At 41.0% G+C, this 13,082-nt stretch overlaps 1 protein-coding gene across 1 annotated transcript in view; it reads left to right on the top strand.

Moving 5' to 3' along the window:
* The window catches only part of CDC123 (cell division cycle 123), a 51,395-nt gene extending 38,903 nt beyond the window's left edge, over positions 1 to 12,492 (top strand). The window contains exons 11-13 of the mRNA XM_037155198.2: positions 7,962 to 8,090; positions 11,468 to 11,605; positions 12,208 to 12,492. Coding sequence (XP_037011093.2) covers positions 7,962 to 8,090; positions 11,468 to 11,605; positions 12,208 to 12,234 — 294 coding nt within the window. The 3' untranslated portion in view covers positions 12,235 to 12,492. The remainder of the gene's footprint in view (positions 1 to 7,961; positions 8,091 to 11,467; positions 11,606 to 12,207) is intronic.
* The last annotated feature ends 590 nt before the right edge of the window (positions 12,493 to 13,082 follow it).

The following is a 13,082-nucleotide window of genomic DNA, read 5'->3' on the forward strand; positions in this document are numbered from 1 at the left end:
GTTCGATTCCCAGTCAGGGCACATGCCTGGGTTGCAGGCTGGTTTCCTGCAGGCCAGTTCCCGGCAGGGGACGCACGAAAGTCAACCGTACATTGCTGTTTCTCTCCCTCTCTCCTTCCCCCCTTCCCCTCTAAAGATAAATAAATAAAAAAATATTTTTAAAAAAAAGCCTCACTTAGTCCTACAGCAGAGAGTTCACTATCAAGACATGCATCCTTTTCCAAAGAAATGTGGGTCACCGAACGTCTCGTGATTAGTGCTTACTTACTTGGATGTTAGGAAGAAAGCAGGTGTGTTTTCTAAATATTTTGTGGCCCATATGTTACCAGATGTTACCTACCTCTCATTCCATCAGCCTCATTGGAGCGATGCTTGTGATACCTTTAAATCATTCTTTGGATAAAAGATTTGGCCCATACATATGGTCATGTCTTTAAATAACTGTTAACTGTTTATTTACCATTGTTAAGCCAAAAGATATCACTTGCTGTTTTCACCTTTCTGCCTTCAAAGGTGAGGTACCTATTAAGGATCAGAAAGAGGAGTTATAAATTGAGATTTGGTAAACAAGAGGGATGTTTCCTGGCAGAATTTTAACTTTATTGGAAGCAAACCTTAGAAAAAGGATGGGAAGCCGGCACGATGGAATGGATTGAAACCTAAACTGATAGAAGCCCAGGGCTCTTGTCCCTGCTCCACTTTGAACAGATGGATGCTGGTGACATGCAAGCATTCAGGTGGCCAGTGTCTATCGAGAGCCAGTGATGTATTAGAAGCCATTATTCTTACAAGAAGATTCCAACTAGATGATTTCCTGACCTCAGGGAGCTTTAACCTTAGAGACTTGAAACCCACGCAGTGGGTATGGTAGTAAACTTGGTCAAATCACTTAGTAGACCTAGCCCTTTGCCCTGAATGTGCAGGTCACGGTAGCTTTATTCTCATTTAATTCAGTATCTGGCTTAGTTCATATATCCCTGCAAGGTGTGTATTATTTGTTCCTGTTTTACAGATATTAAAACTGAAGCAATTATATGTTAATGCAGCTATGTTCATGGCATTTGAAAATTTGGGATTTGCCAGTCTCTAAGTATTTCCCTGGCATATGTCCAGGTCTGCAAATGTCTTAGTTGAAGTTGGAGATGTGCACAAGTAATTAATGCTATGATCTCACACAACTGAAAGTTGCCGTGTTTTTAAAGTGAGAAGCATGCCAGTATAAACACCTTGACAGTTTCTGAGAAGAGATTTAAACCATGATGAAACACTCATTTGCATTCAGTCAGTGGCACTTGTATCACTGTTCGTTAGGCACTTTCTTGAATAGCTAATTTTATGACTCTTCACTCTTATGTGGTCTCTTATATGAAATACACTACAGTGTGTGGGCTGGGCAAAATTTTGATGTGTCTACTTTCTTACCGCTGCTGGCAAGTTGACTCAGTGCTGATACCCCCAGTGCTGGTAGATTCTAATGTTATCTCTGTAAAGCGACGGCCCACCCCATTCAGTAGGTCTGGGATGAGGCCTGGACTGTGTATTGTAAGATGCTCCTTAAGTGATGCTGATGCACCACTAGAATTGAGAGTAACTGCCTTAGATACTTGAAAAATGATTCTGGTCCCCTTATGTTACTATTTTGTTACTGTGTCAGATCTTGAGTCTTTAATGTTGTTGAGATTGGCTTTGCAGCTTGGTCACTTTTTTAAATAACTGTTCTGTGTGTAATTTAAAAGAAAATACAATTTCTTATGTGTCAGGTATTGTGCAGTTGTTTGTTCTGTTAAGCTTAATAATGTTAAAATCTTCGGTATCTTAGGAATGAAATGATGTCTGAAGATACCTTCAAAATAATACAAATTTGAGGGGATGGTGGGGTACAGATGAAACAAGACTGGCCATGGGGACCAGCAGGGCCCCTGTGAGGGCCGAGTGTTCCCGAATGTTGTCTACTTTTGTATACATTTAACCTTTTGTGTATATAATTTAAAAAAAAAAAACTTGAACACCACGAAAAACTCTATATCTTTCTTAAGATACAGAATTTCTTTCTTTTCTTTTTTGGTCTACTTACAGAACAGGGTTTGTTAGCATCTCTGCTCTCTAGTTGTGTCAGGTTCTGTGTACGGGCTTTGAGGTCCGGTTCCTCCCCAGATGCAGTTCCCAGTGACTTTGCTCTCCCGCTGCCCTCTCGTCCCGCCGCCCTCTCGTCACCAGGCAGTGGCTCCCTCTCCCTAGTTATGTGTCGTGCTTTTGGCGTTGGAGTACGGTGTGCTGTGATATTGATTGTGTTATTACAGGTTTCTTTTCGTCTTAGAATTTGTCTTTTTCTGTCCTTTTTAACTGTTAGGTTTTAGGTGTGTGCATAAGTCTTACAAGTATTAGTGTATTGCTGGTTTTGTGTTTTTAATCATTGACAATTTTGGTTTTAACTGGTAAGTGTTGTTTGCATTTACCAAATCTGATTTTGACTGTTTTCCACCATCTTATCTTGAGTTCTCAATTTGCTTTGCTTTTCGATGCCTTTTTTTCTTCTTCTAATTTGTATTACTGGTTTTTCTTTATTATTCCTCCTTCCCCCACCCTAGTAATTTTGAAGTTTTGTTTTTTATTTATGTTAATTTGGGTAGTTACCATTAAATCTTAGTGTGGATAGTTAATAAGCTCTGAAATCAGTTTCACTTCCTGTCATCCCAGCATCCACTTTTCTTTTTAATCCTTACCTGAGCATTGTTTTTTTAAGTTGATTTTAGATAGTGAGATAGAGAGACACTGTTGTGAGAGGAAGACATTGATTGGTTGCCTCCTATATGTGCCCTGACTGGGGCTCAAACCCACAACTGAAGTGTGTGCCCTGACCAGGAATCGAACCCACAACTTTTTGGTGAATGGGATGACACTCCAACCAGCTGAGCCATCCAGCCAGGGCCCCAACATCCACTTTTGTCTTACATATGATTTCTGATATTTAGTTCTACTTTGTGTCTATACCCTTAAATTAGTCGTGATTGTTGCTGTTTAGTTTCTTTGCTTACCACTGCGTCTTGCCTCTCACTGCTTCCTGGATCCAGTTCTTCCTAATACTATATTCTTTCTAGTAAATTCCCTCAGCCCTTGGCTGGAAAAGCTTTTGTTTACCTTCATGCGTGATGGCAGTTCCAGCTGTTTATAGAATTTTCAGTTGCCAGTTCTGCTGCCTCCGCACTTTGAAGACACTGTTCCATTGTTAACTTGGTTTCTTTTCTTTTGCGGGGGAAGGGGAGTTATGCTTTCTAGGTCTAATAATTCATTTCCTTTGTCAATTGTGGAGAATTCTTAGCTGTCTTTTCAAGAATTGTCTCTTTTCTGTCTTTTGGCCTTTGGAACTCTACAGGTAGGTTTGTTAGAGCTCACTTGATCCTCATGTCTCTTGACTTGTCATTTTCTATCTCTTCCTCTCTCACTACTGTGTTGTATAATTTTCTCAGATATGGTTCCAGTTTATTGGTTCTCTTTCAGCTAAGCCTGATCTGATATGTTTAGCCTATCACTAAGTTTTAAACTGTATCCACTATCATTTTCATTTCTGTAGGTTCTATTTGGTTACTTTTCAGATCTACTGGTTTTTATAATAGTGTCCTGTGTTTTAGGGTTTTGATTTCTTTTATACTTTCAATCATTTAAACCTGCTGACTTATTTGCTTACATTTTTGAGGTATAATTTACAAAGAGTTGAAATTATCCTTTTAGTGTATAGTTCTGTGAGTCCGAAAACCACATGTAGTTATGTGACCACTATTATAGTGTTGTCACGGAACTAATTCAAGTCATTGCAATTTCTCGTGACCTTCCCTGCACCCTAGCCCCTGTCAGGCACTGCTCTGTAAACCTGCTAAGTTACTTTTAAGTTTATAATTGGTAATACCTTCATACTGCTTAAAAATCAAATCATTGTGAAAATACACATAGAAATCCCTACCGTCTGCTGTCCTGCAGGTTCACTTTGTATTAGTTTCTTACATATCCTTCTAGTATTTCTTGATGCAGAAACAAGCAATGTACTTATTTTGTCCATTTTTCTTACATAGAGTTAGCACACGACTCTATGTCTGCACCTTGCTTTTAAAAATATTTTTAAAAAACAAGGTATCTTGGGGAGCTTTCTGATTTCTTCCAGTGTCACAGTGCTTGTTCTGTGGATACACAGTATAGTTCATGTAGCTGCTTCCCTATGTATCAACACAAGTTTCTAGTCTTTTACAAATTGCGCTGTGGAGAACGTCCCACATACACGTTGTTGCATACGTGTGCAAGTACATGTGCAGAATAAATTCCCAGAAGTGGGATTGCTAGCTCGAAAGGCTCGATGCTTTTAATTTTGGTATGTATTGTAGCTTCCCCTCTGTGACAGTTATACCACATAACCCCGACCGGGACTGCCCCTGGGCGTTTCCACAGAGCCTGCCAACAGAGTGTACGGTTAAACTTTCTAGGGCTTTTGTTGTTTGGGTAGATGAAAACTGGTGTTTCAGTATAGTTTCAGTTTTTATTCTATGAGTGAGAATGCATTTTATCTCTTCATATACATAAAGGTAATTTCTGTGAACTCTTCATGTCTTTTCCATTTTCTTCATCGTCTTATTTTCCTTCAAAATCTAGGAAAATAGAGATTAGGCCTTGGCATCATCCCACTTTATTATTTTTTTGCCATGAAGATCAAATATATTATTTCTTTTATGACTTCTGAATTTGAGTCATAATTTTATAAAATACCACTTCATTTTTTTCAAGTTTTTTTAATGACTTTTTGCTTATATATACATTGAAATCTTTGATCTGCATGGCCTTTGTCCTAGTATGTATTATGGATTCAACTTTTTCTGGATTTTTATCCATTTGTCCCAACACCAATATCTTTTCCTTTATATTGTCCTTCAGTTTGATGATGATTTTCCTCAGTTCTTGGCACTTTAACCCCTGATTGTTCAATTTGCATATTTTCATTCATGTGGATTATTTCCTTTTGGTTTTGCAAATCAGTCTGTTTATCTTACTGTTAGTTCATCTTTGGTGAGCTTGTTTTGTTTTTATTTGTGGGAATCCCAAAGATTCTAAGTTTCAAATCTTTCATTTGCTTCTTCCATGTTTCCCAAACTCCAGTCAGAGAAAGACAAGCTTCACTGTCTCCTTTTCTAGTCGTGGGAGCTTCCTCTTTTACCCCTTTTCCTGAGGAGGCAGCCCTTTGGAGTTCAGACGCTTGGTCGGAGGGGCTTCCCACGGCCAGGCCCCTGTTCTGTATGCGTGGTCAACCCTGCTTGAGGTTCCTGGAAGGAAAACTCACCTTGCTGTGCTTATTTCTGGTTTTAGGTTCCCCCTCAAGTGTGGCTTCTGGAATCCCCTTTCTCGTAATCTCATTTACACATGTAAATGGATTATTCTAACCTGAATTTCATCCGGTTTGGAACAGGTGGCCTTTGGAGTTCCCTTAGCCCACTGTATTCCATATTGTACACTCTAGATCCTCTGGAGTGGGCTGTCTTCCCATGGCCTGCACCCGTTAGTTTTTCTTGTTACTGTTGTTGTTCTCCCTGGAATGGGCTGCTTTCCTCCCACCATCTACCTTCCTCCCACACCATCACTGTCATCTTCAAATTCCAAGTTGCTTTGGGGAGCTTTCCACCTTCACAATGCGGGTTTAGGTAGGTTCTCATTGTATTCTATAAGAGCCCCACAATATCCTGTTCTTATCTTTATTGGGCCATCTCCGCCGTGAACTGAGACTGTTGGGTGGTTTTTGTTTCTCTTCTTTGGTGCGTGTATATGTGCATGTGTGCACACTCCTGGCACAGTGTCTGGTGCATAGAGATTTGGGCGGGTGGGGCTGGTCAGCTGGTAGGCTTCAGGGAGGCCAGTGGGTGGGTCTTAGCTGATGGATCGTCTAAAAATAGAATTTCTCAGGATGTTTCCTGTCTGAAATGTCACGTGAAGACCATGATAGAAAATCCTCATCTTGATAGTTTTATGCCTGGTTACAGCCTGTTTTACTTTTCTTTGGAGGATGGCTTCTGAACTGTAGAACAGGCTCTACCAGTTACTAGTTCTAAAAGTAATGACCTATTTTTTGCTTTTTTACAATATGAGATATTTTTAGTTTCTAGAACTTAATATTCCTATACGGACAGGCCCAGTAGTGTTTTTTTTTTTAATAATGAGAAGGTTTTACTGGTTATAAAAGTCAAGTGTGAAAAGGGCATGGATGTTAGAAAATGCCCATTTTGTTAAAACAGCATATAGCATATCAAAGACATCTTAGTAATTGCCACAGAAGCAACGCTGACGTTATACCGGGAAGCTGGTGGCCTCTGTTACTTCATGTAGTCACAGATGGTACAAGTGGGTGACAAGTTGATTTGAGGACACCACTCAATTGGCATGAAAAACTAGTAAGACTTCTCCTGGGGATTGTATAAAATGAGAAACTCACCCAAACCTTGTGTGGGGCGAACTTCCGGTAATGGTTCTTTGCCTCTTACCAGATGTTTCTGACGTTGGAAGCAAGTTCTAATAAGGTATTTCTTAAAATCTTTTTTTTAAAAAGATTTTATTTATTTATCTTTAGAGGGGAAGGTAAGGAGAGAAGGAGAGAAATAATCAGTGTATGGTTGCCTCTCGTGCGTCCCCTGCTGGGAATTGGCCTGCAACCCAGGCATGTGCCCTGACCGGGAATTGAACTACGATATTTTGGTTCACAGGCCCGAGTCTTAAAATCTTTTAATCCAGACTAGACATTGGTAATGGTGGCTTGGCAATCTAGTTCCTTAGTCTTTGTAATTTTACACACGCATGTCTGATCGAGATGTTGTTAGTACATATTTGCAGAAAAGCCTAATTATCAACAAGATGGTACAGTGATGTGTTTCAGTGAGAAAAAGCAAGAGGAGCGACGATGAAAGCTTGAGGAAACACGTACCTACTGAATGCCGTGTGTCTCTGAGGTCTTCTGTTGGCTTTACTCTCTCGGCAGGATTTCAGATCCCCAGCTCGAACGTCAGTGCGCTGCCCCTTTGTCCTAAGATGCCTCTGACTCTGACTTAACTCAGTCTGACCAGCTCATAAGGACTTTTGCCCTGAGCCTGGAACTATCTGTCATTGCCCACCTCTACTCTCGGAGTAGCAGAAGGCTGAAATTTCTTTTAAAGGTTGATACGTGTTTTTATCTCTCCTTTTTATGTGCTATCAAGCTCTAACATAAAGACAAACAAATTTTACATTGAAGTGAAAGAAAACAAAGCATTTCCATACTTCTTTCTTCATGCTTCAAAAAAAGGAACGCATGCCTTGCAGTGGCAGTGTCTCGGGGGTAAGGGATGGTGCTCTAGCACTTCTTCCTGCCTTTGCAAGGCCAAGATAATCTTGAAAGATCATCAGAGACCCCCACCCCCTTTCCCACCAAAGCATTTCAGTCATTCTCAGTTTAACCTTTTGGGAGATTTTCCTTTTTCCTGGTTGGATTTTTGACTTAAAATTGTGACGTCATCTGAGGCAGGAGTCGAACTACGACTTGGTCAGGCTTTTATTCTCTAGGTCTCTTCCCTGCCTTTGTGCATTTACAGGTGATCTCTTTAGCTAAGGCTGTGCCGCTTGGTTTACACAGGTGGCCCTTTTTCGATGGAACCTGGCAGACCTTCTCCTGTGGGATCTGGAGGAATTAACTATCTTTTAAAATGTTACTGGGGACCTGGCCCACAACCCAAGCAGGTGCCCTGATTGAGAAGTGAACCAGTGACCCTTTGGTTCTCAGACTGGCACTCAGTCCACACAGCCACACCGGCCAGGGATGAAATGTTATATAAGATTTTTAAAGACTGTCTTTTGGGGTAAAATAACATGAAAATGATCTTTCTTTTTCTTATAAAACAGATTATAGAATTTCAACATTTGTTTTTATTATGTGCCTGTTAATTTGTCTCTCTGTCCTGCAGGGGAAAGTGTGGCTAATTGATTTTAATCCATTTGGTGAAGTAACAGATTCACTGCTATTTACTTGGGAAGAACTGATATCTGAACGAAACTTAAAAGGTGATTTTAGTGAAGGAGATGCTCTGGAGCAGGTAAGATGGTTTAAAAAAAAAAGACATAAAGGAAACCTTGTTATCCCCTCAGTGGTTGCTAGTTCTCTAGGCACTTGGATCGGCAGTAACTTGTACCCTCGGGAAGTTCAGAGTATAGCAAACTCACTAATAGAGTTTTGCCTGTGGAGGTGAGCAAAAAAGTATGTGCATGGTGATTTATTCATTTAACTACTTATAAAGAAATAATGGTCATCTGATACATATTTTCTGGTAATTTTTTTTCCTGGTTCCTTGTGTTCTGCCCACCCGGGAGAGTCTTGACGCTGGGTGGGTCAGTTCTCACGTCTGTTTATTCCGATCATAAGCCCTGGGCTGCTGACAGTGAGGGGGGGAATGACCCAGATGTTCAGGTGAGGGTCTCCTCAGTCATGACCCCCACTCGTTCCTGCCCTTGTTGGTTGCCTCTCGCGCGTCAGCACGAGAGACAGCATCTTGTCTCTCTCATCCTCGTGGCCATTTCACTCCTTTTTGCATGGCTCAGATCCCCTCTGTTCCTTCTCTTCTCAACAGAGATTTCACATTCTTCTTTACAGGAAAAGATAGTCCCAATGGTGAGAATTTATTCTGTCTCATTGTCGTCAAACCTCCAGATTTGTCTGCAGCTGTCTGGAGTCTCACCTCCACCTGCCCAGCAAACCACCCCTTCCCATCTCACCTCGTGCTGTCATTTATGTTCCTTCCTGTTTTCCCCCCATCTCTTTCTTTCTACCAACTCTTATCTCTCAGTAGTTAACCGTCTTTAGGTATTTCCCATCTGAAAAAGACAGAATCTTTAAGCCCATATCTTCATCCAGCTACTCTCTCCTTTCTCATGTTCACAGCCAAACTTTCTTTCAACATGAACTTTGTAGAGCTTTGTTCTGCCTATAAAAGTACCGCATGCTCACTTTCAAAGAAAATTCTAAAATTGCCCATAATCCTACTGCCTTGAGAGCCATTGCTTATATTTTAATAGTAACATGCCTTTCCACATACAAATAAACTGTTTCAATAAATGAGATTATATTACATTTGAACTTATATATTCCACGTTTTTCATTTAGTAATATCTTGTGAATGTTTTACATCATTTTAAAAACAGCTTTTTAAAAACATGGTCACTTAAAAACAGAGAATTAGAGGCAAGACTGGAAATTTTGCCACCTCGAAATAGTCATTCTTTCCACTTGAGTTAATATTTTTTTCAGACTTCTTTTTGTGTGGATACGCCACACATTTTCACCTAAGTGGGATCATGCTAGTTTCCCTCGTGCTGTTACGTAGCTTGCCTTTTTCTAACTGCTTAGCAGTTTTCTACCGTCACGTGGTCAGTTGTCTGTCCTCGCGGCCTGCTGCTTCTCACCCGGCTCACCCGACGCTCCTCAGCCCTCTTAACCGCAGTCCCACGCAAATGGCTCTTGGCAAGGGCTCCCTGGCTTGTTGCTAATTCCAGTGAATGAGGTGCCCTTCTCTCACTCAACCGCTTGGCACCATTTGAACGTGTTACTTTCTTGTTCTTACGACACCTCTTCCCTCGGCTTCTGTGGCACATGCTCCCCTCCTGGGCTTCTTCCTGCCCTGCTGGCTGCTGTCTGGCCTTCGGTGCCACCGTCTTTCCTATTGTGCATCTCTGAAATATTTGTTTTCGTCATTACTCTGTCCTAGGCCCTTTCTGGCCCTGTTTTTCTAGATCTGACTCTGGTTGGTGTTTTCCCTCTCGTGGTGCTTGCGCACTGTGTGGTGCCTGCCTGTCTTGCCGTAGACTACAGGCTTCTGAGCCCAGGAGTAGGGCCTCTTGTTCTCCTGCCGGGCACAACTCATGTGTGTCAATGTAGTGAGAGAAGGAATCTTACCCCTGTGGGTACCTCACGGCTGTGGGCTGTTAAATCTGAGTGTCAAAGAGAAGAATGTAAATATGAGGGACACAGTGAATAGATTCAATCTTTGACCCAACTAATAGGATAAGTGTTTCCTATTTTCTTTCTCTTTTTTCCCTTCTTTCTTTCTTCTTAATTTAAGCAACATTTTGTTGGAAGTTGGGGCCAATTGGGGAAACAGGAGCTGGCTCCTACCTTTTCCATGCATAGAAACCTCTGCCTGTTTCCACACACAGAAACCTGGCCGTTCTTCTGTTTCTTGAAGCCCAAAGCCCTGCCTCACCTTAGCATCTCTGCACAAGTTGTTCCATGGCCTCCAAAGCCATTTTCTGCTGCCAGACCTCACGAGGCTGCTTTTATCCACTGTCCAGCTCCCAGTCCTGACGTCTCTTCTTTAGCAAGGTTTTACCTGACTGCCTCTCTGAAGCTGCCTACCTGGTTCTCCTCTTTTCATAGCAGCCTGATTTTTTGTTTTTATAACACTCGTTACTATCTGAAATAGTCTTGTTGTTGGTTTGCTTGCTTATTGGCTGTCAACTTGTCTCATTTATCAGTTTATCTCCCACACCTAGAGAAGGGTGGATGGAGACATTTGTCCCTTAGCTAGATAGCTGTCACCCATGAAGTCCAAACCCAAGGTCTTCTGTCTCCAAAATCCTTTTTAGCACAAGGCAGTATGTAAATATTCCATGCAGTCTCCAAACAAGTACAGTTGACCCTCAAACAATGTGGGTTTGAACTGCATGCACCCATTTATTCTTGGGTATTTTTGCAGTTGATCCATGCAGTTAAACCCCACATTGCCTGAGCTCTGTGGTTGGAATCTGCATTTGCTGAGAGCAACCCCAGCTAGAGGAGGATTTTCAGCAGCTCGGGAGGTCGGTGCCTCTAAGCCCCCTGTCGTCATGGGTCAGCTGTGCATTAAAGAATGTGCACAGTATGGTACTTGAGTTTGCAGTTTCACGTAGGCAGTGAGACACATACACAAATAAGTTAAATGATATAAAAGAAGTACAAAAGTGTTAGGGACTTGAAGCACTCTATTGCCCTATTTATTCTTGAAGGCAGGGTTTCCTAACTGTGCACCTGAAGAAAATGATAATATTTACAAAGCATTCTGCCCTGTTCGAGCTTGCTCAAGGCCAGAGATAACTAGCCTGAAGCCTCCGACCCACTCTGGGACTAAAGAGATATACACCCCACTGGTGGCACCCAGAGGTTGCACACAGGTAGCTTTGAGGGATCATTCTGGCTCTCCAGGGGGGGCACTTTTCAGATCCCTTATGTTTGTCATAGTGACTATGTAGAAATATTTTGCAGTCTTTGTTCTTTCTTTTACTTCAGAATCTTATTTCTTCCTTATCTGGAGTAGGAATTGTTGATAGAATCTCCTCTCAAGTGGGTACTCTTATCTGGAGTTGAAATTGTTGATAGAATCTTTTTCAGTTTGGGGAAGTGCCTTACAATTTCTCACAGACTTTCCTTTCATTTTTTGTAAAGGACTGTCCAGCTTTCCGTTGCACAAACAGTGAAGTTACAGTCCAGCCCAGTCCCTATCTGAGTTACCGACTGCCCAAGGACTTTGTGGACCTCTCTACTGGGGAAGATGCTCACAAACTCATCGATTTCCTTAAACTGGTACAGCCTGTGTATACTTAGTATGCTGGTCATCTGTGTTTTTACATTGGCTGTTTAATATTTTATTTCAGTCTTACACTACCTACACTTGTATTTGGTGATTATAAACTAAAGGAGCAGAATTACTGAGTTAGGTCATTTCATAATGAAGAATGTAATGTGAGCTTAAGGAATAATCTATTTAATAATTAGAACAACAAAAATGGTTTTGTGATGTGCGTGCTTTTTGAATAATTTTTAGTACTTCTGATTTTAAGGAAAGTGTGTGTACTGTTACAGGGTGAGCAGGTGTCAGGGCTGTGCCATGGTGACTCAGGGAGAAACTGAGTGTGTGTGTGTGTTTGTGAGTATGTGTGGAACGTTTGTCCATGCAGAAGAGAGAGAAGACTATTCAACGACCTAAGGATAATTTGCTCTGGAATTAAAGTGATCGCGTAGTTGAGTAAATAAGTTCAGGCATGTTTTTGCATGGTGATTTTCTCCCACATCTTTTGCCAAGGCCTCTAGAAAATGATACTTGCTGACAGAACAAGTGATCTTGGCTGAACAAACATGCCAGTTAGAACGTGCTGGTTTAATGTAGTCTTGGTTTCCTTTGACAGAAAAGAAATCAGCAAGAGGATGACTGAATAGAGTGCTAGAGTTCCAGACTGAGTGAAGGAAGAAGCCGCTTCTCCTTCAGGAAGCTGCTCATGGATCACAACTTCGGTTAAACCCCGTCGGATGGGGGTGGGTGGGCAGTGTGGCAATCAGTACCTTTTTATATTCATGTATAGTAAGTTGGGAAAAAACAGAGGCACTTTGCTACTTGTAAAAATAACATAATAAATAGATCTTAAACAGAGGAAACCTTACTGTTCTGATGATAAAATACTTTCTATGAAATACCTTTCTCTTTTGGCTCAGTCTGTTTAGATATTTCTATGTTTCCTGTACTATTTTTATACATATCAGGTAGATGGGCAAATCTATATTTGTTATTCAGAATGAATTCTTTCCTAATCATTCCTTTTCCATTGAAAAAATAGGACCTCCTATTACTGTAGAAAATGTTTTTTCTACTCAGAGGATTTTCATACAATCTTTTTTATCAGCTTAGCTTCAGTTTGGGTGTAGCTAAAAGAATACAGACTTCTCAAACTAAAGTAATCTTGAACATTTCAATATTTTACAACCACCGTAATATACAAGGTGGGGCAAAAGTAGATTTACAGTTGTGAGTATACAAAACAGTTTATTTTTTGCATTATTGTTTATTTATTATTGTATTATTTTCCATACAAACAACTGTAAACCTACTTTTCCCCATCCTGTGTATTGCTAAACTATGACACATTTAATAAGAATTTGGCCTGTTTAAAAAAATTCTGGGCCCTGACTGGTGTGGCTCAGTGTGTTGGGCATCACCCCACAAACTGAAAGGTTGCCAGTTTGATTCCCAGTCAGGGCATGTGCCTGGGTTGCTGCCAAGGTCCCC

Source organism: Artibeus jamaicensis, unplaced genomic scaffold (genome assembly GCF_021234435.1).
Source record: "Artibeus jamaicensis isolate MK-2021 breed Jamaican fruit bat unplaced genomic scaffold, CSHL_Jam_final contig_426, whole genome shotgun sequence".
NCBI classification, from domain to species: domain Eukaryota; kingdom Metazoa; phylum Chordata; class Mammalia; order Chiroptera; family Phyllostomidae; genus Artibeus; species Artibeus jamaicensis.